Below are 26135 nucleotides of genomic sequence, written 5' to 3'. Positions count from 1 at the left end.
CTGAAGTCTGAAATCTACAGTTCAATGAAATAACAAATATTTTCTTTCTTGCTCTGTAAATTCAGTGTATCAGGACATGAATAACCTTTTTTATGCTGCTCACGCTCTAACACTTGTGTTTATGTGTGTATCTCTCCCTCTTTTTGTCTTTGTACCTATGTGTGTTACTATACGCTTGTGTGCTTATATGCATACGCGCACACATCCATGCATGTGTGTGTCAATGCATAAATGCACATGTGACTCCATGCTGGTACGCTGATGCCCACATGTGCGCATCTATGCATGTGTGTGCCTCTACATGTTTCTTTGGTGTATCTATATGTGCGCGTCTTTTCTGCATGCATATTTGTGTCGATCTGTGTGCATATCCGTGTGGGCGTGTGCGTGCATGTGTGCGTCTGTCAGATGTGCAACAGGCGAGGCGTGGCAGGAGATCATGCTGGCGTGCTCGCCCAATCGGCCGTGTGAGAAGGGCTCAACCAACGAGAACAGCACGACCAATGAAGACTGTGGCAGCCAGTTTGCCATCATTTACTTTGTCAGCTTCTACATGCTCTGTGCCTTCCTGGTGAGTTCAGAGACAGTATGAGAAAGATTTACATTTTTACTGTAACAGTGAAGCTGAAACCGGCTGACACCAGGCAGAATGCAAATAGCCTATGACGCAGTCCAGCAATATACTAGGTTTTGACTTTGTCTCTGTTACATTCAGTTTTACATTAAGTAGATTTTATAGTAATTCACTGAATGACGTTAGAAGTTATAATTGGAAACAAGCAATCTCTAATGGATTACATTGATTTTCCCCAGATCATCAACCTGTTTGTGGCTGTCATCATGGACAACTTTGACTACCTGACACGTGACTGGTCGATCCTGGGGCCGCATCATCTGGACGAATTCAAGAGGATCTGGGCTGAATATGACCCAGAAGCTAAGTAAGTCTACAGAGAACTGACCAAGTGTGTCATCAGAGTAATGATACTTTCATTAGCAGAGGTTGTGTCGAGAGTCTCTGTAATGTGACATCTGTGCTGTATTCAGGGGGAGGATAAAGCACCTTGATGTGGTGACTCTGCTCCGGAGAATCCAGCCTCCGCTCGGCTTTGGAAAGCTTTGTCCCCACAGGGTGGCCTGCAAAGTAAATACACACACAGTCCCACAAATTCCTAAACATGGTCTGAGAGTTGCAGAGCTGTAGTAATGTTTAGAGACTTAAATTTGAGTATTCCAAATGTATTCTCCTACTGTTTTTGTGCAGAATTAAGGCTGTTTGCCATGAATGATTAATATACAAAAAAATGTTTATGTAATGACATATAGACACCTGATAAACTCTTCCACAATGAGTCAAGTGGCACACTGACAACAGATCGTACATGTAGAGAAAATATTGTCCATAAAGTCAAACTACTGTCTGCTTGGTGTTAACAGATTGCTAGCTGACAGTATATATTGGCATCTGAGTGGGAAATTTACCTGTGCATCATTTTATTAATTGAGAATTTTGTGTGAATGTGTTTCACTGTGTGTGTGTGTGTGTGTGTGTGTGTGTGTGTCATCTCATGTAGCGTCTGGTGTCAATGAACATGCCTCTGAACAGCGATGGAACAGTGATGTTCAACGCCACACTGTTTGCCCTGGTCAGAACCGCACTCAGGATTAAGACAGAAGGTAACGGAAACACACACACATGAACAAACACACAAATACACAATGGTGGGCACATCATATGTACAGGTCATATGTTATTTAATTAAATGTAATGCCATCTTGCCCGTGTTTTTATGCCTCTGCGCTGTTGAGAGCTTTTTCCCCATCCAGGTTTTCAAACCAGTAACCTTCTGGTCAGAAGCCTGCTTGTGCTGAGGCTTTAACACTGGCCAGGCTGTGTGCTAATGTGGTATGCTACGTTGAAAATACTACTTTGAACCTAGAGTATGTACATTGTTCGTTTGTGTGAAGGTAACCTGGAACAGGCCAATGAGGAGCTGAGGGCAATAGTGAAGAAGATCTGGAAGAGAACCAGCATGAAGCTCTTGGATCAAGTAGTGCCCCCTGCTGGTGGTATGTACCCTCTGCAACACAGCTTCATAGTCTGGAATTTAGCTCATCTAAATTCTATCTAACAATAAGCACAAATATTGAAAAGGTGAACATTTTCAATTGTCATTACACTACACACTGTGATTCCAGTATTTGAAGTATTAGCCTATCCTAATTATGATATGTTTATTTCTTGCAGATGATGAGGTAACAGTCGGGAAGTTCTACGCTACCTTCCTCATCCAGGAATATTTCCGCAAGTTTAAGAAGAGGAAAGAACAAGGGCTGGTAGCCAAGGTGCCCCCCAAAACTGCCCTCTCTCTGCAGGTAAACAAACACGCAGGAGTTTTGTTTTCTCTTGCTCATAAATCTGTACATATTTAATACATTGCCAGGACTTTCAGTGGTAGAGTTTTGAAATTGTGACTGCGATCGCGAAATGATTAAAGAAGTGGGGGAGGGGGGTTAGTGTATGTAGGAGGCTTCTTGTTGTGAACTAAAGAACTACAGAAATACAGAGGCTGTGTTTCAGGGTTTTGACAGCAAAATAGACGTGTGGGTCACTGTGTTATTCCATGATAAGTGCAACACTTTGTGGTGTTTGGTCTGTGCGTAGGCGGGCCTGCGGACGTTGCATGATATTGGACCAGAGATTCGGAGGGCCATCTCTGGAGACCTGACAGTGGAGGAGGAGCTGGATAAAGGCCTGAAGGAGCCCGTGTCGGCTGCATCCGAGGACGATATCTTCAGGGTAAAGGTCGGATACACACACCCTCACTCACTCTCCAGAGAGAGAGAGAGAGAGAGAGAGAGAGAGCGAGAGATGATCAGCGTCCAGCTTGAAGCCACATTATTGCTTCATGCACATACACATACATGCTTGCATGTGCTCAGAGGATCAAAAAGCCTCATTTTCCACCACATACTGTAGCTTGGCTTCCAGTCGCTGCAGATACTGGAAATTTTGGGATTTGTCATCATTTGGGTTGTGAATGAACCACAAATTACAAACACAATATTATTTTACGAAACAAAACCGTTAAATCAAACACACAGTAATATTGCATCAAATAATTGAGCACTGGAACTGTAGGCCTCACACACACATACACACACACACACACACACACACACACACACACACACACACACACACAGACAGATCTTCTACTACGACTTTGCTGAGAGGGTGAGTTAAGCTAGTTACCAGCTTTCCATTTTCACCGTCATTGCTACATTCATATGCTCCGCTTTGTTTGCCACAGTATTTTGTTACATTTGAATATAATAGGTAACAGAGATAAACTAAAATAGGTGGCTCTACTTAGTTTTGAGAAACAATAACTATCTGAATAGGAATTAAAATCAGACCAATCCTCTTGTAGTTAACTTATATTAAACAATATTGAGATTTTAGAGCAAAATTTAGTGTCTGATGCATTCAGTTTCATCATTATGGCTCTATGTCAAGGATTTCATCTGTTCAAAATAAATCTTGAATGTCGTTTGGATACATTGCAAATAATACCTCTCCTTGGTTTGTCACAAAAGGTCTTTGCTTTGCATATTCATCATGGCTGAGTAAAGTTTTGTTGCTGTCAGCAGTGAATGTGACAGTCATAATTCTGAGTGTAGTAAGATATAAAGAGATTTCGACTAAGCATTATTTTAACTCCCTGTATTTTTCCTCTGTTCTCGTTTTCTCTTCTCTTCTCTTCTCTTCTCTTCTCTTCTCTTCCCATCTCGTTTCACCTTTCTGCGTCTCCATCTTTCTCTCCCTTACTTATATTTTGCCCTCTCTCCTCTCACGTCACAGCGTACGGGTGGGTTATTCGGCAACCATGTCAACTACTACAACCAGAGTGATGGCCGCGGGTCCTTCCCACAGTCCTTCACTACCCAGCGTCCCTTGCATATCAGCCAGAAGGGCTCACCTTGCGAAGGCGAAAGCCCGTCCCACGAGAAGCTCATGGACTCGACCACTTTCACCCCTTCCTCTTACTCCTCATCAGGCTCCAACGCCAACATAAACAATGCCAACAACACCGGCATGGCTGGGGTGGCAACCCAGGGCATCAGCCGATTCCCAAGCCCGTCTATAAGCACTGTGGATGGGCACACAGGACAGCCACTCACCCCCATCCTGCTGCCAAGATCTGCGTGGTGCTTTCCTCCAAAGAGGTGAGTACAGGTCAGGTAGCAGGTTACATCTGAGGATTTTCTATTATATAAGCAGTGTTTTTGAGTCTTTTATTTCACTCTTACCTACTCTTTGAATTGAGACAAGAATTATTGTTTGTTTCACTTCCTGACCACCATTACAGATATTTATCCAGCTAGCTAACATAATAAACAACATGACATTTCAGTATGGACATAATTGGTTCTTCTATGGCCTTCACTTTCTTTTTCCTTCCTTCTCTCTTTCCCCATCTTTTGTTTCTGGTGGCAAGCAGGACGTGTTTTTATGACAACCTCATGCGGTATGTTGCCAGGGGACAGAGAGAAAAAGAGTGTGTGTGTGTGTGTGTGTGTGTGTGTGTGTGTGTGTGTGTGTGTGTGTGTGTGTGTGTGTATGTGTGTGCGTATGAGTGTTGTGTTAGTCCCCTAAGTGAGTGTAAAAAGGTTTTCATAATGCTATACAAAATGGCATAGCTGTCACGGTGCTGTAGTGACACTTGTTGCCATGCACATAATGCTTTAGTTGCTATAGCAAAAAGCCAGGCTACATGCTGCTACTATAAACTCTGCTCCCAAAGCCATAGATAGACTGTTTGGTGCAACGTGGCCAAACTTTTCCTATCGAGGGCTCCTATGTTTTATTGTATTTTAAGGCAGGTCTGGGTTAGACACAACGTCAGCTCTTTGTCCATCATTTCTGTTGAAACTTTAACATGTGGAAACATCTGAAAGCTCATACTTTCAAACGACATCTGCTGTTTTGAGTAGAATAGCTCACTGCGTTTGCAGTATAATTGTTGAAAACGTAGTTAAAACACAGCACACTGCTCTGGGCTAACTGAAGTTGTGTTGTGATGGCAGTAGATACAGGGAACTAGGGTTGGTGTATCAGTCCATCTGTTTATCATTTGGTCCATCCAACTCTGGTCCAGAGCAGGCTATCTTGACAATTAGCACCTATATTTCCATGAAATATGCTTTAAATGTTAAGAAATTTGAGCTTGACCAATACTTTTGTGTATGACAAGGTGTCGTGAAAATCTTCATGGCAGCTCTCAGATCAAAGATATCAATCTAATGGGCAGATAGCCATGAAATTTGAGTAGATACATGCTGATTTTAATAGCTGTGTGACTTCCTATTAGCACCACCCTCAGGAAAAACTTGACACTTTAAGTCATAGTACTGGTAAGGCTATAAGAATAGAATTATATTCCTTCTAGGTTCTGCTTGGTTATAGTTAATGAGACAAGAGAATTTAACTCATGCTCCTACTTAGATAGTAAGTGACCTAGATTAAAGTTCTGCATTACAGACAAAGCAAAGTATAAGCTTTCCAATGCATCATCTGCACTGCATCATTTGATTTATTTAATTTAGCGACAGGATAACCTCCATCCAGCTCCCAAGTGGAGTTAGCTTCAACAAAGTCATCCAGAACAGTTTAAGTCATGTTTTAATCAAATGCTATTCTAACCCAGAGTTTGCTGTGGAGCCCTGAAAAAGCTGTGGACTAAAGGGACATCTTGACATTTAGAAATTTGATTCTATTTTTCTCCACCTGGCACTTCTGAGGAGATGTTTATGTGCTGGTGACAGAAAACGAATAAATAACAATAGTTGCATTTGTAAGTATTCCTCATTAAAAATAATGAGCACTGCTAACTACAAGCAAGTAAGCAGTTTGTTGTGACTCTTAATCTGAAACACAACCATCAACAGATGGTTTCAGGAAGCTGACATGTTGTAGCTTTTAGGCAAACAATCTGGTGAAGAAGAAAAGATTAAAATTCAAATGTCAGAATGTCTCCTTCAAGCTTAAGTCTGGAGTATGAAATAGATGTGGACAGAAAGGGTGACATGACATCTTTGCAATACAAAGAGAATACATCTTAATACAGATTACATACAGAGTTTAGATTGAGTTTGTTTCTAAGGAAAAAAACACACAGTCAACCAAGAATTTAGCAACTAAGAACAAGTATTGGCACAGCGTTAGATTGTCTTGAGTTTTCTGCTAACACAATTTTCTCCAGGTCAGCATGTCAGCATTGCATCCACTTTATAAGAGATGAGTAGAAAAGACAGCATCTGATTTCTTAGACTTTATTGGCCCTCGTTTTAAATGATGAGAACAGCATAATAAGCACCTGTTTAATTTCCCAGTAGGCCTACATTAAAAGCATTAGCATTAGCTGCTACGAGTCATCATCTTGTCTGTCCTGATCTTTGTTTTTGAAAGATGTCTGCACCTTAGTCGTGCTATCAGATTGTCATATTCCAGGTGTTGCCTTTAATGCTTTTTACCATTTTGCTTTAACAAAATAGTTGTGATTTCCACCTGCTTCTCCTTCTTATCCTCTAGCCTTTTCCTCTTCTCCCTCATCCTCTTTCCTTTTCCTACATGCAGTAGTTAAGCCTCAGTTGGCTTCTCAGTCTCTCCTCATAAGCTCCTCTTTGAGTTTTTTGCTAATCAGCTGCTTCTTTTTTTCTGTGTGTTTATGTTTACATCTGTCCTCCTATTTGTCTACCTGTTTTCCGTCTGTGGTCTGTGTTTATGTTCATTTTGTTTGTTTGTTGGCTTTTTTCGGTTGTGTGCTTGGTTGTTTGCAGCTCGGACTCAAGTGACAGCCGTCTGCCAATCATACGAAGAGGGGAGGGGTCAACGGAGGAGACTTACGATGAGAGCTATGGCGAGGACAGGGAGTACCATGAGGATGACCACTCGCTCTCCTCTGACATGTACTGCTGATGAACACCCAGACAATTTCGTTTTTATCACCTGCATGTCCAAATTTCTTTATTTATTATTTATTTATCATTAACTCCTCTTTGTGAATCTGTGTGTTCACATAAGGCTGGTGTATCACGATGACACGTGTAAGCAGTTGACTCCCATGGAGGAAGGAGAGGAGGTAGAGGACAGAAGAGGAGGAGGATGGCAGTCTCCCAGGAGAGTCTTCCTCTGCCCCACTTCTCTGGGTAAGTAGACACACACACATAGGTAAAAATCTTTCCTACCAATTGTCTGTTCATATGAATTCAGTGCCTACTTAATTTACACATTTGTGCATGCTGTGTATTTGTATATTTGTGGTGTGGTTGTCAGGGCGGAGATCGTCCTTCCATCTGGAGTGTCTCAGGAGACAGTCAAGGCCAGACGTGTCCCAGAAGACGGCTGTACCCTTGCACCTAGTACATCATCAGGTAGAAAATAATAAAGTCAAAAACACAATTAGATGAACATAAACAGGTTGTAAATGTAATATGTGAAGTTGAACTCCCAGCCGTACTGAGTTCAGCAGACATAATCCTCCCTCCCTACTACTCTCTGACTCTCTCGCTCTGCTCTCTCCTCCTCCTCCAGGCGCTGGCAGTGGCAGGGTTGAGTCCTCTGCTAAGAAGGAGTCACTCACCTACCCTCTTCAGCCGGCTGTGCTCTACACCTCCAGCCAGTCCCACAGGTATACTGCATCCTGTACACACATCAAAGGCCAAAAAGCTGTTTGTCAAGTACTGGCAAAAACGTTGTATCACATTTCCTCGGCAAGGACATTCATACATTAACTTAATGAAAAAAAACAGTTCGTTGAATCAAGAATTGCATGTTTCACTTGTCATGTTGCAGCTTTGTCATTGTACATGTTGAGACTGGGTGGTCTCTTAAATGTTGTTTCTCTTATCTTTGTTTTTCTAGCTCATGGCAGTGATGCCTCCTACCAGCGAGTGCCCTCTCTGAGGTTAGAGGGCTCCAACTCCCATGAAAAGCTCAATACCAGCCTGCCCTCTGTCAACTGTGGGCCCTGGTGAGACTAAGAACACAGACAAGAACCGCTACAAGTCACAGTGCAAGCCCAAGTAACAGTTGATATGAATGATATTATGGGTGCCATATTTTTTTTATTAAACAAATGTGTTGCCCCTAGGTACAGTGACAGTAATGGGAACAGCCGGGGGCCTAGTCCTAGTCCCACCCCCAGCGTGTCAGTGTCCAATCAAAGAGCACCACGGCCAGTGTCGCTCACAGTACCCTCACTACTGGGAAAAGACTCCAGCACGCTGTGTCACGGCAGTGCAGGCAGTCTGGTGGAGGCGGTGAGTGTGTGTGTGTGTGTGTACAGGATGGAGATGGTTACTTTCTCCTCATTAATATACCACCACCCTTTCACATTTTCTCCAACTACATTAAGCCTTTTTTGTCTCACTCCATTCCTCCATTTCTCTCATATTCCACCCCTCCCTTTTCCATTCCTCTTTTTCCCCATTTCCCTCTCAAGGTGCTAATATCAGAGGGTTTGGGTCATTTCGCTCAGGACCCATCATTCATCGAGGCGACCAAAGCCGAGTTAGCTGACGCCTGTGACATGACCATCGAGGAGATGGAACACGCCGCCAACAACATTCTCAACGGCAACACCACCACAAACGCCACATCCAGCACCTCCTCCACCTCCCAGCACAGCCCCAACGGCAACCTCCTCCCCTTCCACACAGCAGCAGCAGCAACGCACAGGGACCGAGTGGTCAGCTTGAGTCCCAGCGAGGGCGGGGGAGAGGCCGCAGGAAGCAGAGGCTCCATCCACGGGCCATCCTCTGTGGAGGAGCGGCAGGAGCTGCTAGCAGGGGGCAGAGGACGAGAAGAGGAGGAGGAAGAGGCGGAAGAAAGGGAGGAGGGGCACCACAGAAGCTCAGTTGTGATTGGAGCAGCGCGGCAGAGGAACAGCGGGCTGTTGGAGGACGAGGACATGGAGTGTGTGACGAGTTTGTAGGAGTCTGCTCAACGGGTTTGATCGGCCAACTGGCCCCTCTGACATCATCAGAGACTGACGCTTGTCAGTGCTGGGTAACAGCGCCGCGGCTGGCTCTGTCTGTCCCCACCCCTCACACACACACACACACACACACACACACACACGCACACACACACACTGTCTGCCTCTCTGCCAGACGTACCCGCTCTGGACAATGGCGGCCAGTGACACAATCTTAAACACCTGGTTACAACTTTGTTGGTTTATATGAGTTTGTATGTGCGTGAATGTTTGTAGTAAAGTGTACCACACTATACTCTATACTATCTGAGTGTATGCTTGTGTATGTGTGTGTGTGTGTGTGTGTGGATGTGGATGTGTGTATGTGTGTGTGTGTGTGTGTGTTTGGTCTATAATTTTCTCTATTTGTACGTATACGTGTACGTGTGTTCTCCACACGTGTCTGAGTGTGTCTCTAAAGTGCCTCACAGTTTTATCATGTCCTCAAAGTGTGAAGAGCAGAAAAGTAGAGACAAGCAAAAATTAGACGAAAGAAAGTATGGATGAAGGAAAGGTAGAAAGGAAACAACAGAGGCAGGATGTCCTTTTATAGACTTCCTGCAGTCAACATAGTGTGTTTATTGTTTTCATTTCCTTTGCCTACTTTGGTGTTGTGTTATTGTTGTTTGTCTGGCCGCCATGAAGCCAGGTAGGGGACAGCAGACCAGCTTGTGGGGGGGTCAGTTAAGGATTAAAATCTGACCGCACCCACTTGAGGTCAAAGGTCAACTCCTCCTTCTTGGTTCACTGATGATGAAGCGCTGTATTGAGTAAAACGGGGGGCGAGGAAAACCCTGTTTGAAATCTCATTTCTTCTCCTCTTCCAAAGCTAAGGAACCTTGGAGCACAGCCCTGCCAGCCTGGGGGTGGGATTAAGGTGACACACCACCCCCAGCCAAGGGGGGGAAGGATTTGAGGAATGGACCAACAGCCACAAGAGGGCTGCTCTAGGGGGCCACGGGCAGAGAGAGACACTCTCTGGCCAACAGGAAGCCAGCCAGCTCTTTTTTCCACTGGTCAATAAACGAGAGACAAACTCACCTCGTATGTCACCTAGATCTGGCTTTGCCTCCTACGCCGCTTTTCCTTGTTTGGCCACGCCCACTTCCTGCCCCAAACAGGAAATGGGAGGAGCATTTGGTGGCTAAGCAGAGACAGCGAGCCCCCCTGCCTCATACCTCGTTGTTCCTCAGTCCTCCCTCTCTCCTTCCTCCCTCCTCTTTGGTTGTTCAACCATCCCTCTCCCTCCATCGCTGGGGTTTTGCTTTTTCAGCCCTTGGGAAGGCGTGTGTGTGTCGAACAGGGCAACAGAGACGGCAGGGTGGAGCAGAGAATGGGAGTGACTGATTGAAAAGAAAACAGACTCGGGACGTTGATCCACACAGGATCTGTCCGTCAATCAACCTCACTTCCTTCTCCAAGACCCTCCTCTTCCTCTCAGCGTGGAATCCTATAGGATTTGCTGCCACACACTTTCTCTACAGACCACGCCCACTATGTATTTAACAGTTCAATATTGTGCAAAACTGGCTAGCCATGACTATTTTGTTTTATATTCATGATGTTATTGGTTTAATTTATCCTTGATTTGTTTGCACAATCGGGGTGCTGGTCTTATAAATGTATTTTTGCTCGGTTTATTTTAGGAGAATTTTAAGAGGTTTTAAGTATCGAAGCAGGGCGTAGAGTTTGCGTGCAAGTGTATAACTATATTTGTGCGTGCGGGTGTGTGTCTGCATTTTAGTACAGGATGTGTGTGTGTATGAGTGTGAGATAGCGTGTGTATCTAAAAGGGGGGTCTTTCTCTCTATCAGTATGCACCTTTTACAGATTGTATCTATTTATTTATTTATTTTTCCCAGAAGAGAAAAAAATGTGTGTGAGGATATGCGTCTGTGTGTGTGTGTGTGTGTGTGTGTGTGTGTGTGTGTGTGTGTGTGTGTGTGTGTGTGTGTGTGTGAGTGTGGATATGCGTTTGTGTGTGTGTGTGTGTGTGTGTGTGTGTGTGTGTGTGTGTGTGTGCGCCTGTGTTTGACTGGTTACTTATGTATTCTAAAAAGCTGATTTTAAGCCTAGACAGTAAATTAAGGTAGCATTACAAGTATGGTGTGTGTGTGTGTGTGTGTGTGTGTGTGTGTGTGTGTGTGTGTGTGTGTGTGTGTGTGTGTGTGTGTGTGTTTGAGTGAGTGAGTGATAATGGGCCTCCTTAACACAGGGTTACCATGGACAGGCATGCTTCCAAAGCTTTGTGATTTCTTTAGCACGGTTCTTACTTTTTAGCCAAGCTGCAGAGTCAGAAGCCGCTCTATCTTTGAAAATTGCATAACTGTTCTTTATATTTCTGTTCTGAGATGGTGAAGCGTAAGGTCTCCAGCGAGGTCAGAGTGACAGTTAAGTTTACAGTGGTGATGAGTTTTTGGCATTGCAGTTTGGCCAGAAGGTAAGAAGCATTTTGGCAATTTGCTGCTTTTCTTCATCATGGATGGTTGCTCTGAATGGTAGAAGCACCAAATTTGTACTGCCACAGTGACGCCCCGTGAATGACCTGGGGAGGGGGGGGCGATGCCCTGATAGCTCAGCTGTAACACACCGTAATCACATGATTTCATCATTTAATCATAGTAAAAACTCCAAATGAATTAATAGGGCTGGTGTACAGATGCTGCAAGAGTTCTAAATCACATCTCTTTGTCTGAGGTGTGCTCATACCACAAAACATTTTGACTTATTAACATTGTTAGAGATAAAGTCATTTTCTGTCTGTAATGTAATTTACTGGTAAAACTAATTACTGGAAAATTATAAAGCAAACAGGAGTTTTCTGATAATTGATAAGATCATTTTTTGGTTAATGTGATTAATTAGGGGATATAAATCAGAAAACTGTCAGAGGGAAGTTGTTTCGTGGGAGATCTCCTGGTGTGATTTTTGTTGTTGCTTTTTTTTTTTCTAATGCCTCCTCGGTAGCATGCTGACATTTTTTGATTGACCTCTCTCTGTTATAGTTTGTCCCTTGATTATAGTTTGGGTTCACTTGGGATAAGGTATGGCCACAGTATGCCATAGCCAAGTCTGGTACTCAGGCCTCAGTGCATTACACAAGTTACAGGTCTCACTTCTGTATTGTATCTTCTCCAAAAAACAAACCCATTCCAGACATCAGTATCTCATCATTGTTACCAACTGTCACATTTATTATCATTATGCCAGTGACTTTATAGTATTTCAAACTGAAATAAATTCAACACAAAAAAGTATATAAGAATTTATGCTAGCCACTGAAAACTTGGCTGGAAAACATTGTTATTGTTACCAGCACAATCCTGATGCAAAGTCGAGGTGACATGAAGACAGTACTGAAAGTCTGTATCTTACCAGACCAGTGCAGACTCACATGCAGATATATCACAATGAATCTAGTTACAACCACAGAAAGAAGAAAGTCAAACTTATGTTAGGGTTAGAGCCTTAAAAACGACACTTATTAGTAAAAAAAAACAAAAAAAAAAAACATGTATGTTGTCATAGCCTTGGACGATTCAAGAAACAGTTTTAAAAGACAAATTCAATGAATTATCTCCACCCACAGAAAGTTTCACATGTCAACTCATGGCTCTTGGTTTTCACTTTACTTCACCATTAAGGTCTCACTGCTGATTTCTCATTCCTACATACTATAATCAGAGCAGGTTTGTGGCAGGGAAGGGTATGCATGAACACACTGCCATACACTGCATCCTGTGCCAGTAACAGACTTCTGACATTATTATGCAAATTAAATGTGAATGTTGAATGTGTTTTTAGTGGCAGTGCTATTGTTGTTTTGTGGTTATGATCATACTGCAAACCCTGAAGAAGTCTGTGTTGTCAAAGGAATACCCTCCCTGACATTTAGTCTGTTGTTTTTTTTTTCCTACCCAGGCTTCATAAAAATACCTTAAGCATTTCCTTCTTCCTTTCTTCTTTTCAGCTGTAGTAACAGTACCTCATTAAAATAGGCGCTTATGATTTGGTACCATAAGCTAACAGGCTACATCAGTTTGAGCATAAACTGATTTTTTTTTTTTGGTCAGATTTTAAATCAAAAAGTTAGTAAGGCAGATTTGAGTATAGTCAAGGATGTTAATGTGTGTGCAAGACAGAATCTAGCCTCAGTGTTTTAACTTTAAGCTCAGCACAATCTCACTCTGTGCTTTGGTTTTTGTTGGATCAGCCCAGGTTAAATTTAGTTAACCCTGAATTTAAAAGACAGTAAGGGTTCTCCTCCAGGTTATTTATGCTGATTTCTTTGATAAACCTAATGACTATTATGCCTAAATCCTCAATGATAAATGTAACCAGCAGGCACCTGAATTTGTAAAGTAGTAGTTTTTGTATCCAAGCTGCTACAGCGGACCCAGAATATGTGTCTGCTTCCTGTCAACCATTTTATCATCCAGTGCAGCAGCGGTCAGGAATGTTACAGTCAAAGCAGTGTTGATAAGGAACCATGTAATGAAAGGCCATAGTTACTTTATTAAATCATGGAATTATCAAACAAAGAACCACTCTCAGACTTGGCCAAGATAAAAAATTAGGATGGGAAGGTTTCCACAAGGTTGCATAACAGATATGTTATGTTTGTTCCTTATCATCATAGTCTTAAGATGAATTATCAGTAATTACTAAACCATTCATAATGTTCAGTATCACATAAATATGAATAATGCATACCTGCACTCAGAAACTACATTCATTTCTAATCTTTTACTTTTATGTTCCCAATAAATGTTAAGTTATATTTTATACATACACACATAGAGTAACCCTGCGTATCAGAAGTGCAAAACCAGACTTTGTTGTTTGTGTTTAAAGGCTCTTTGATTTCAAACGCTGATGAGAGAGATACAGAGACCTGTGCTGCCCCCGTGTGGAGTGGAGCAACATTGCAGTTTTTATGTTCTGTATAGGTCAGCATGAACTATGAGGTGTTGTGTTGCAGTTTAATGGTATGAGTGGGTGTAATCCTGCATCCCACAAGATATGCAAAAACAATGCAATAACTATGACTGTATACAAGGTTCCCGAAGTAAATATACTTGTGAAAGTGAAAAAAAAAAAATCAATATCATGAAGGTGTATTATTTTCTGTTTGCTACATTTTTAAGTAAACTCAGTGGTTTCCATGTCAGAGAAACCTAACATACTTGAAATCAGGTGCGTTGCAGTGCGGTATAGTAAAGATGTATTTATCTTTCTTGTGCGAGGGTGTTGGATCTGCATCTGCAGTTAAAAATGTGTATTGAGACAGTGACCTGAAATCAGTGCTTTTGCTCATGGTTTAACATCTAGCCAATGGAGACCCAGAGTGAAAAGCTGATTATTTAGTTTAATGATTCAGCAGCAAAACCAACCAACTTCACTTCCCTGACTCAGTACTTTTTTGGCTGTATCCCTTTCTCGTGTTTATTTCCAGTTATAGTGTTTAAATGGATTGCGCTCCTTGGGTGTACCATCACTATTGCATGAGGTTCACATGTTGACATTTGAACGTTCCAGGTTTTGAAGTTGTTTTGTTTTAATCAGGTTAAGTATCATATCACATTATGACAGAGTAGCTATTTCTATTTAGTGTACATACAGTGTATTAAAGTCAGTATTTCTTCTCTAAATTAACATTTGACAGTGGACAGCAGTGGAGGGGTATTTGGAAGGTGATTTTGCATATCTTGTGTCTTATGGGCGCTTAGTTTATTTTCTGATTCTTTATCCTGAGAAGGACAGAGTTCATGTTTATGTGACTGTTGAAACATGAGAGAAATAGCAAACTATAGTATTTTAATTACGCTGTTTAGACAGGTGTTGCTAATTCTTTGCCTATGCGTTGCCATAGTCTCTTGTCTCACTTTGTCTCTAGCTTCTACCCTTTTGTCTGTTGACATGTGAAAGACAGACCAGTGGAACTTATTTGTATGAAATGGACCAAATTACCCACAATTAGCAGTTTTTGACAAAAAATATTGGTGGATTGTTATGTACACACACTTAAACAGGCACTACTGGGAAAGGCACATACACACTTTATTGCTTACTTGATGTATTCAAGCATAAAGTGATCAATAATACATGAAGATGGCAACTTCCACAGTCCACGGGTTTAAATTGAAGCAGTGTCCCAATTCCATACTATATGCTAAGTCTAAGCAGGTTATCAGTTTGTTTGTGTGTTCACTCTAAAAAGTGACTATTTCAAGTATGAGTAACTTGGTTGACACCAAAGGTCCTCCATGTACGCCTCATGGTAAACTGACTTTGTTGAATGTGTGACAGTGGCCCCTTAAAACTAATTACAGGTAGATGGTGGTGACACAGCTCCACATGGATGTACAACAAATAAAATATTCTCTGTTAATCAGCATACTTAACCAGTGGTGCATTAATGGCTTAATTTCCCGTTAGCATACAATGGTTAAGAATGCTGATTTCTTGTACACCAACCAAAAAAACATATGCTATAAAGATTGGTAATTAGTTATACTGTATACAGTTAGTATGTAATATGGACTTGGAACACAGCAGGAGAGCCTTTTTTTGTCCATCCTACCATTTTAAACAGCTGATGTTTTGACTAATTAGCAGGAAAAGCACAGGTGTAACTAATGACTTTAATTATGTCCATTTTGGTGCATCAGTAAACCAGCATGCACCAAACCACAGCTAAGGAGGTGGAACCACTAAATAGAATGTAGCCGTTGTCAGTGCTATTAGTTACACCTGTGCTTTATAAGACACAGTGTCCACCATGGGTAAGGTCTGTTGTGTGGATTTGCGTACCTGTGGTCTCCCTGGAGCTAGTAGCCACTTTATCAGACTGCTAATCACGCTGATAAGCTGCAGCTGTGTGTGCTGCCTCGCTGGAGCTCCACCTGCAGCCAGTTCAGCTAAAACCACACCCCTCTGCCTCAGAGGGCGCAGTTCAAATTCAAATTGTTTTCTCAAGTGACAGCAGAGATAAGAGCAGAAAGGTTTTGTTTTCTGGTTGACGGATGACAATCTTGTTGGCGGTTGATGACAATGGGAAGCAGTGGGTGTTTGAGCTGAGTAAGAATATTGGAGGGAGAGTATTTTTAAATACTGTAGAAGGTTTTACTTCATCATGTTTGGATTTCAGGTCGGTCAAAGTTCTGACATGGTGAATTATATATCCAAGTAGTGTTTTACATGTGCATGGGTTTCTCTCTATAAGGGTTATAAAGTATTGGTCCTATGTGAATGGTAATATCTTTTGTCTCACCACTAGCCAATGATTGTATATTTTTATATACCATATATAGTAAGATATATACAAATATATGATATTTAATCACCAGAATGTTATAGAGTAAGGAAAAGGCGGGACACTTATTTGGGAATGTAATTAGGTAATAATGGTTATGAAAATGGTTTATATAGGCTTACTGACCAGTATGAATTTACTGAACAAAGTTCCACTTTATCAACTGTATTTTTGACCAAAAGGAAACAGCAGGGAATAATGTAGTTATATTTATGTATGTTTTAGCTGATGGCATGTTCATGATGGGCTTTTAGGACGTTTCACAAAAGGCTTGAATGATTCCCAGACTATGTGGCTTTTCAGTCCAAACAAATATGGCTTAATATAAGGATCCGTAGCTGGAGAACACAAATAAGGCAAAGTCTACTTTACATTTTTTCATTTTTAACAAAGTCCAATGGAAATCTTTTACCAGTGCTATGACTCCAGAAGTATGAGACTCTTTGTTCAGCTCAAGAAAATCAATGGTTTTCTCCAGACAAATTTGAAAGTTTGATATCTACTTTTAAATTTTAAGCAGCAGAGGGATCAGAAATCTAAAGTGTTTGCTCGTGTTTGTTTAATGTTTCCTGAAATGGGCTGAAAGATGTAACCTACCAGCAACCTGTCAGTGCAGGTCAAAGTCTGGACATTTTCCTACTGTAGCACTGAGAGACCTGTGTCTCTTTAACTAGTCCTACATCAGCAAAATACACATATACACTGTACACTTTTTCAAATACATTATTTAAGCTATTAAAGACATCTAACCAAAAATTCAACCTATGAAGGACTAGATCTCTCTCTCTCTCTCTCTCTCCCTCTCTCTCTCTCTCCCTCTCTCTCCCTCTCTCTCTATGCTTTGAGCCATGAAAACCTTGTAGCTTCTTTTTGTTTTTCTTCCAAGAAAGGATTTGGAGGAATTGAACTGCATCCGTAAAGAGAAATGAATTCAGAGCAGGAAGTAAAGAAGTAGCCAACTTATTTGATGTGGTCTTGACAGTGAGGAATCACAACAGGATAAAAAGTCAGATTTTTTTGATTATGGAGCTGCTGTAAATGAGAGTAACATTTGAGCTGTTCAGTATAAAAAAGACAAAGTAGAAAAGTATTAAGAAAAGTATTAGAGTTCCTAAGCTATACACAGACATGTGTTACTTATCCATTTCAGAGAGAGTGAGGCTGGGGAATAGGAGTCCTGTCTTGGTCACTCAGATCTCCTCGTGTGGATCTACCATCGTCGCAACAGATGTACGTTATATTTTCTTGTAAACTGAAGTGTTTGTTGATCATTGTTTGATCCTGACAAAAAATATTTTAAGAAGACTATTTTGAATATAGATTTATTTTTCTTTTATTCTAGGTAAAATCAGCATAGCCTGTTGTCATAGGATTCTAATTAATCTAATTAAATCTAATGAAAATATGAATTCCCTTTGCAGGAGAAACAAGAGAGGATCACCTCCTTGTTTTTCCGTTGTACAGATGTTATTTTGATGTCGATGCTGATGAAAGCTTTGGAAATTTGAACAGAACGTGAAAGAGGGAATATATTATTAATAACAAGTTTATATTGCAACTATCTTCTATTTTAGATATTATATATAGAAAACTATATCTAAATTATAAGATATGAAATGATAGTTTGGAGCTGGATTTTGCAGAGGATCAAAAGAACTCTTGTTCTTTCAGTGAAAATGCTCAGATCAGGTTTGGAGGTGCCATACTGTTTTAACTCCACACATGTTGGCATTTTCAGTATTAGACCCAAAGGACGAATGTTTTATTGGTTTCACCATCAGCTGAATGTTTCCACTGCGTTTAGAAATCGTTATTGGTAAGTTTCCTTTGTGTGAAGATTTGTCTGAGTGTTGCCAATGCAAAAGCAGGATTTAAGTGAGTGACAGAATACAGTACATACAATGGCATTACAGTTAAATAACTAACAGATTAAAGTGACAGTGGTGCATTTTATTAAATAACATAGTGACACATTACGGATAGTTTTGGAATATTAGACTCTTGATGGATCAGTTATGATCATATTAGAGTATCAAAAATCAGGTTGGTTTTTGTGTGCAAAATCAGTGTTGACATTAAGACGCAATGCGTTCAATTCACAGCCTCCAATATTTTATTAAATGAAGGGTTATTGTGTGGACTTTGGAGGCAAACACTTAAAACTATGATCAGTATTGACTTCTCAGCCAACCCTTTGCATATTGTACTGCACTGGCTCATGGTAACACTCAAATGGCTTGAATTTTTTTCTTATAAGATGTTCATGCATGCAGTTCTCATAGACGCATGTGAAGTCTTCACCGATCAGTCTTAGGGAAGTTTGATTTGTTCAAGAGATTGGTGGTGAGGAACAAAAATGTGATTTATTCCCTTCTTATCCTGGGCCTGGTGAGCCCCTGGTGAACAAACCAGGTAGATGAGATTTGCTTGCCCACTAGATTTAGAAATAACATATAAGGGTAGCTAGATATAACTCACCCATTGTGTAGCAGCAACTACAGCAGCACCCCTATGTGAACATTTAGTTTACAGTGTTAGTATTGTAGGGGCCTTGAAAGCCTTGTGTTTCACTCAATCCTTCTCTCGTTGTTATTCATACTCTTGTTTGAATTATAAATCATTAAGGAGGTCCCAGTTTGCACATAGGACAATACCACAGTTTCCACTTCTTGGTAGAAGGATGCTGCACCCACAGCCTGCTGATTGAGTTTTCTGTACCAGCTAGAGTTTCAATCAGTGACTTTCTTCAGGATATGACCTCAGCTCAAAGCTCTAGAGGCATGGCAGCAGCTTTATGATGCAGACGTTCTCGTCCTCAGTCGAACCATGAATGTCTCTGCCTCCCTGCATTTACTTCTCCTCTCTAATTTTACTGATAAGAGCTTCTTTACATCGCACCATGAATGATAATTATTTCAACAGTGTCACCCCTTGAATGTAGGATGCAGTGATGCTCTTACTGGTGTCTGAAAAATCCACATTCGGTATTTGAAAAGTTAGGTTCAGGCTACTGGCTTTTCCTTTTTAGCAGCCCTTAATGGAAGAAAATGTTGGACATTTTAGCCGGTTATCTCAGTGTTTGACTATCACAGACATGACAGATCTGGATTTAGCTCTTTGCTGACACTTTTGATCTTTACAAAACCTGATTCCAGGTTGTTCCATGTTGCTGAGAAAGCCACATTAGACCACAAAGAGTTAAAAACAAATGGGTCTTGTCTGCCTGTGTGTGCAAATGCAGCTTTAACGAATGAGTCGGCCCGTCTGAGAGCTTCGACAGTGTCATGTACATTATCAGTGTTTTCTTCCGTGACTTCAGCAGCACACAGGTGTTAACTAAAACTCTCTATCCAGGCGGGTTGTTCCCGGCCTTTCGCCAGCCTGACGATTTAATGGCAGGGGATCCACAGCTCCATATACAGTAGTGTTTAACGAAGGCTTTTCTGTTCTTTATTTACTGGGTAAATGCCAGGGCTGTGTGGCTCTGTTCTCGACTGGTCAGTAGTGTCTTATGATCTTGTTCGTAGACCTAGTTCACTACTCATGCAAAGTGTTAAAGGGCCTTTGACAGGATTGAGCTGTTGTTTGTTTGTTTTTGTTGTTTTCTGTCGGAGAGAAGTCTGTTATTAATCCTCAAGTTTATTTTTTGGAAAGAGGTTGTTCACACAGAGACCAATTTGTGGTAATATTAGTAGTGGCGCTACTGTTAAATGTAGTATTTAATAACAGCACTATTTATGGTCAAAAAAATGAACTAGAGTGTGTCATTGTGCTTGCGGTAGCTTTGGAGGCAGGTGGCCATTTTGTAACTGAGTTCTTTAACATAAGCCACTCCCCCTCGACTCTGAGGGATCCATATTGGTTCTGAGGTTGCTAAGTGACACTGGCCCAACATCATTTGGTTTCCTCGGTTACCATTTGTCTCCTTAGTGACGACTGCATGGTCTCACAGTTGACACACCCTTTTCTTCTTCTTCTTCTTCTTCTTCTGCTTCTCTTTCTTTTTTCTAAAGGAGAGTTCTTGATTTTTTTTTTTTTGTTCATTTCATTTTAGATTTTAGAAAGAAAGAATACAAATGAAATAAATCAGAATATTAATTCAATCACTTTTTCTACTCCTATTTTCAATAAAAAGTGAAAAGAAAAACCAAACAAAAAGTTGATTTGTAAATAAGTAATGTACAGTTTGTATCTGTAACTTGTCAGTCTGTCATTGGTGACAGAGTCTGTCTTGCTTATAACGCACGCTACCAGTAAATAAAAAAGGAAAAAGTATATTTAGACTGTATGGTCCCTTGAAAGCAAGTTTTAAATTAATATCTGATGTATATTCCTGTAACATTGCATTTTTATCTGAGGAATGATGTTATTAAAAAATTGCAAATAAATTGCATTTCCTACAGCTCTGTTTTTAACTTCCATTTTACATTTGCATGTGCGGTGGCTGAGCAGCAACAGTTCTTCACTGTATGGAGAAACCAGGTCTGATAAGAAGTTACTATAACCTGGTATTACATCTTTAGCCAAATATTTGCCTGTTTAATTTATTCTATAGAAAGTGACTGCAAAACACTCCATGGCAATACCCACAATTTCACTTATATACACATTGTATGATTTGGTTTTAAACCCGATATTCAAATAGGACTGATGTTAGACTTAATGTTTTACTCTAGTTCCACCTACAGTGATTTGCTCAATATTGGTCCATCAGCATTAGTTGACTTCATGTTTTAACAATGTTGTACCTTAACATTGCAGTTGGGAGCTGTGGCTTGTTTGAAAATGATTTAGGATTTAAGAGTCAGCTGCTGGACAGCAGTTGTTTAAATGCAAGAAGCTGCCAAATTTGAACCATTGCTCATTATTTGCCCCCCAGGGTTGTTATTCCAACATAGACTGTAGGTTCAGAGCTGGATTTTCAGACTTTACGATGAATCTTGCATGACTTCAGATAAATGTGTTTCACCCTCACAGCTTTTCTAACGTACATATTCAGCAACGCTTGAAGGTATCACCACAGTTGTTTTGTTTACAACTACAACTTTAATTCTTAGACCTAAAGACTCTTAAAGGGCAGAGTCAAAACTAAAAGCACAGGTTAGAGAATTGCATATAGTGAAGAAATCAAAGCAAACATCCATAATTTTTAAAATCTTTACTTTTAAAGATTTTTTCCCAGAAACATGACATAACACGACTTTCAGTGGTGAAGATCTCCAAGGATCATATGAACAAAGAAATGCAGATCCCATCACTGCAAATGATGAATATAATATTCAATAAACAAAAGCTTTACTATTACATTTCATACAGGTTTTCAAAAAAAAATTCCAGTTTTAAAATTAAGTTTGAATTAAAGCTACGCATTATGTGTCCGGTTTATGAGTTGCCAAATGTCTTTTCAGATTCCCCTGCTGGGAGAATTCTCTCTCACAGTTGGGACATTTAAATGGTTTCACCCCATTGTGGCTGAGTGTGTGTCTCTTCAGGCAGTTCAGCGTGAGGAAACGCTTCGGGCACTCTGAGCACAGGTACGGACGCTCCCCTGTGTGAGAGCGCGTGTGGACGTTTAGGTGGCTCTTGCTGGAGAAACCCTTCCCGCAGTGGGTGCAGGTGTACGGCGTCTCACCCGTGTGCGAGCGAGTGTGCAGCAGCAGCTCCCCTGACGACAAAAACGACTTGCCGCATGTGGTGCAAAGGTAATTCTTCTCCCCTCTGTGCATCTGCATGTGTCTTGTAATGCCCGCCTTGCTGAAGCTTTTCCCACAGATGGTGCACAGGTTGGAGGGGCCTTGGTGCAGGCGCTCATGTTGCTTGAGCGAGTAATTACACAGGAATCCCTTGTTGCACTGGCTGCAGATGAATATTCGTCCTCTCTTGTGGAGTCTCTGGTGCTGATAATAACCCGATGGGCTGGTGAATCCCTTCTCACATTGGTTGCAGCGGTACCGGAAGCTGTGGAGCTTCACGTGGGTCTTCAATTGATTTGGATGTTCAAAAATCTTTTCACACTTCAGGCATTTAGTCTCTTCCTCTGTGAAGTTTTTGTTCGCCGGTCGCATGCTTAGAAACCTTTTGTCTTCCCCCGTGGGCTCTTTCCGTCTCCGTCGTTCTTTGTTTTCCAAGTTGTCTTTCTTTTGCTTACGTTCCCGCTTTTTTTCAACAACGTCTTTCTGTTTGTTTTTCCTCTTTTTCTCCGAGTTGTCTTCTACTTTCTTCTTTTCAGTGTTCAAGTCTTTACTTTTCTGCTGAATCTTTGCTCTGGCTTTTTTCACAGATAGCTTTTTCTGAATGGGAGCCGTTTTGTGGTGCTCACTCTGGATGTGCTCTTGGACCTTCCTCTTTTGGCGGTGAGCAAATGAACACTGAGGGCAGATGAATAAACGTGACAGAGGACCTGGGAACAGCATAAAAACACAGCACATTAGTACAAACACATTGACTGCCTTTGGGTCAGTTCTGGTCTGCTGCTGCCACTGCTTTTGTCATTACCAGATTCCTTTTTTGGCGACCATTCATCTGTGGTGACGTCTGAGCTTTGACCTGAGTCTTCTGCTTCTAAACCCTCCATCGCCAGGGTTTCTTGCTCACTGTCATAATCATCATCCTCCTCACTGTAAGCCTCAGTGAATCTCCCCACTGCAGCTTGAGAGGGAAGGGCCAGTGTGGACAGAAGGATATCTTCCTCACTGCTTGACGGAGCTGTAAAGAGGGAAGGATTCAACATTTTACACATTTGAGACACTAACTCTGAAACAAACGTATATTTATTGTGAAAGAAAGAAAACAAGAATTAAAGAATGTAGTCCTATGTCTCCTCTTGTCTCGTTGGCAAGAATTCTGTCCTGAAAAAGGTCTTCCCCATCTCTGTTAAACTCACCTGAGCTGAGAGTGCCCAGCTGTCCGTGATGAAGCAGCAGAGTCTTCATGGCAAAGGGTTCAGACAGATGCTGTCCAAAGTCTTCTGACACAGATGTTGTGTCAGTGAGCCACGCTGCTGTCTGAGACACAGAGAGAAGAGCACAGAGACGGCAGGTGAAACAAGAGTCATGTACTTACAAAGCTCAAAGCTGTAGCACGATAAGGAGAAAATCAAGTGACACTGAGAAGCTGTGGCTCAAAATCTTCTTCGTTTAAGATGTGACCAATAAATGATTTTCTTCTGATTTCACAGGATTTTTCAGGATTAAAAATGTAACAGTGTGAGGTGTCTTGTTGCGTACTTGTTGCAGGTCTGGTATGGGCAGCAGCTGCTCCAGCCTGGACAGGAGCTCGGACACCAGTTGCTGCAGTCTTTGGTCGAAGGCAGAGCCATAGTTTGCAGGAAAAACCTCCTACAGAAACAGCCAGAGCTTCGGATTTATCTCTGTTGTAAAGGGCTGGTCAATTTTTAGACTGTAAAGAATAGCTCATACATTTCCTTAAAAAGCTGTTCAACATTTAATCTTTGTCATGTGTCATAATAAAATAAATCTGCATCCCGTCTGTTCCCTTGATCTTGAGGAAATATATTTTTCAGAGACTCACTTGGAAGAAGAACTCTTTTTCAAAAGGAACATTCAAAAGGTTCTGAACCAGGTTGGCAAAGTTGGTATATGAGCTCTTCAGAAGATCACCACTGGCCTGTCAAGAAGAGGACAACAAAAAAGTTGAGAAAGGTTTCAATTACTCTGGGTTTTAATTTTTATGTGTCTTCTTAACGCTGACACTGATCATTTATTTCCCTCCATATCTGTGAACTCCATATTTCTAGCAGTATCAGAAAGCCCTGGATTTCTAAATGTATGTGAGTCTTCCATGTTTTGCTAGCCCACCATTTGGTCGGTGGAGCTCAGTTCAACACTACAGGCGTGGATTTTATCCAGGTGGCTCTGGATGGTCTGCAAGTTGGCGACGCCATCACCACGACACAGCTCCAGAACCAGCTGCAGATGGGCAAAGGTGGGAGACAGGTAACTCAAAAGAGCATGACACAGCAAGGAAAATTAGTTACATTATGAGAAAGAGCAACAATATGTTAAAATATACAAGTAACTAATAACAAGACACAAACTAAAATTTCAAACAAGATAAAAACAACAATACGATGGAACTAAACCCAATATGCTTTAGACACAAAAAATAAAATGTACAGACATGTTGAGATTGAAATTTCATTTATGGCCTTGGATGCAGGAACTGACAGAAACAAAGAAAAAACGTCCGCTGAATCGCTGTTCTCCAGCTTTAGATGGTATCACAAGCTCTTCCTCAACAATGAAGCTGACATGGAGATGTAAATGCTTGAATTTCCATTTTATTTACAAGCTCTTTAAGGACTTCTCATCAATTTTGGCTTAAAAGTGGCAATTTAAAGTCCATAGTTGATAGTTTTTGTTAACTATAGAAATGTTGGTTTTCAATGGCTATGTCTCTACTCAGTACTACCTTATTCAACCAGACTGGAAACTTAAGTGTCTACATACAGCCTATATATAGCTTGTGTATATATATTGATACACACACACATATATATACATATATATTCACAGCTCAGTCATTCCTCACCCTCGCTCTCAGGCCCAGGATGAGCTGAGCTCTCTGAAGTGGACTCAGGAGCTCAGGGACGATCTCTGTTACCAAACTGATGAAGTCCACCAGCTTGTCATACTGCATCACACTGTGCTGCTGCACTATTTGCCATATGAAAGCAGACATAAGTCTCACTGGAGGAACCAGGAGATGTAAGGAGGCTGGGGGAAGAGGGGAACCTGCAAACGGCATTGGAGACAAGTGTTTTGCAATGAATGGATACAGTTTGTTCTTCTACAGAGGATCAAATAACCATTAACATGCGATCTGTCCACATCTCCAGTTCCCAAAACAGAGGATTAGCTTACGTTAATTTAATAACTGTTTTAATAACTGTATTATACGCTGCAATAAATGAATACTGATGCTAGCAAACAGCTAGATAATAAAACAGACAAACCTTTGCTTTTCCACGACATTCTCGTGGTTTAAAAACGTCTAAACAATTAACAAAATACTACTTTAGCATTCATTTTACAGAACTGGAAAACACATTTATAACTTCCGGGTAAAACGGATGTTATGAAAACTGTCCTGCGTGTGCGTTTTCCTTCAAAATAAAAGTCGGCACGTTGAACTCTAAAAGCAAAACATGTCAATGTGATGGCGGTAAGCAAAATATCATATAGAGCGGATAGGAGAAGAGTAGCAAATTATCCGTGTGTCACATACACAGATGATCCTGTATACAAAATTGGCAAAATAGCACTTTCTGTCAGCAGATGGCGCCAGTCGTCTCGTTTATCTGTAACCCAGGACTTCTCAAGAACATCCCCTCCCAGGTTTTCTGATAAACCACCCTGTTAACCACCCCACAATCAACAGTCATAGAAGAACTGAAAAATAATTGGTAGAGGGATATTAGTAAATTTTTAACTCTAAATGCCGCATGCAATAGACTGACAATCAGCCAATCAGAGTAGTATTAGATTAAATTTTTCCCCTGAAATGAAAACACACACTTTATGAAAATTAGTGAAATCAGGAGGACTGTACGGGCATTTTATGAATTATGTATGTATTATCTATGACATGTCAAAATGACTGCTGTAAAAAAAGAGGGCCTGTGTAAGCAAAAGGATTCTCGTCTTAGAGTTAAATAGAAAGATTTGACTCATGATATTAATGTATTTTATCTTTTAATATTTATTAAAAGCATTTATACATTCGGATATAACTGATTGATGATAATAAACTTTTCATCA

The 26135-nt window shown here is 41.0% G+C and overlaps 2 protein-coding genes across 2 annotated transcripts in view; one reads left to right on the top strand and one right to left on the bottom strand.

The window, feature by feature from the left end:
• The window catches only part of cacna1c (calcium voltage-gated channel subunit alpha1 C), a 187018-nt gene extending 178019 nt beyond the window's left edge, over positions 1-8999 (top strand). Inside the window, exons 37-52 of the mRNA XM_022749122.1 lie at positions 409-571; positions 814-941; positions 1048-1144; positions 1575-1677; positions 1969-2070; positions 2249-2376; positions 2666-2800; positions 3866-4230; positions 4506-4532; positions 6844-6972; positions 7088-7212; positions 7340-7437; positions 7598-7694; positions 7928-8036; positions 8157-8325; positions 8508-8999. Of these exons, the coding sequence (XP_022604843.1) occupies positions 409-571; positions 814-941; positions 1048-1144; positions 1575-1677; positions 1969-2070; positions 2249-2376; positions 2666-2800; positions 3866-4230; positions 4506-4532; positions 6844-6972; positions 7088-7212; positions 7340-7437; positions 7598-7694; positions 7928-8036; positions 8157-8325; positions 8508-8999 (2467 nt within the window). The remainder of the gene's footprint in view (positions 1-408; positions 572-813; positions 942-1047; positions 1145-1574; positions 1678-1968; positions 2071-2248; positions 2377-2665; positions 2801-3865; positions 4231-4505; positions 4533-6843; positions 6973-7087; positions 7213-7339; positions 7438-7597; positions 7695-7927; positions 8037-8156; positions 8326-8507) is intronic.
• A 12540-nt stretch (positions 9000-21539) lies between these two features.
• LOC111224947 (zinc finger protein interacting with ribonucleoprotein K-like) lies at positions 21540-25413 on the bottom strand. The gene is made up of 8 exons (XM_022749652.1): positions 25331-25413; positions 24907-25109; positions 24174-24284; positions 23887-23982; positions 23583-23693; positions 23240-23360; positions 22852-23061; positions 21540-22756 (listed from the first exon to the last, which is right to left on the bottom strand). Exons 1-8 carry the CDS (start codon positions 25347-25349, stop codon positions 21726-21728), a joined length of 1902 nt encoding a protein of 633 aa, XP_022605373.1. The 5' UTR covers positions 25350-25413; the 3' UTR covers positions 21540-21725.
• Positions 25414-26135: the final 722 nt, after the last annotated feature.

The sequence above is a fragment of the Seriola dumerili genome, unplaced genomic scaffold, assembly GCF_002260705.1.
Source record: "Seriola dumerili isolate Sdu_G_001 unplaced genomic scaffold, Sdu_1.0 BDQW01000138.1, whole genome shotgun sequence".
NCBI lineage: Eukaryota > Metazoa > Chordata > Actinopteri > Carangiformes > Carangidae > Seriola > Seriola dumerili.
The sequence above is the reverse complement of the archived record's forward strand: the minus strand, read 5'-3'. Positions and strand labels throughout refer to the sequence as shown.

Excerpts from the sequence above, each read along its gene's own strand:
- LOC111224947 (XM_022749652.1), bottom strand. Across the intron at positions 23,361-23,582 it reads CCATACCAGACCTGCAACAA|ACAGCAGCGTGGCTCACTGA; the intron begins GTACGCAACAAG and ends TCTGTGTCTCAG. Across the intron at positions 22,757-22,851 it reads GTCGCCAAAAAAGGAATCTG|GTCCTCTGTCACGTTTATTC; the intron begins GTAATGACAAAA and ends TGCTGTTCCCAG.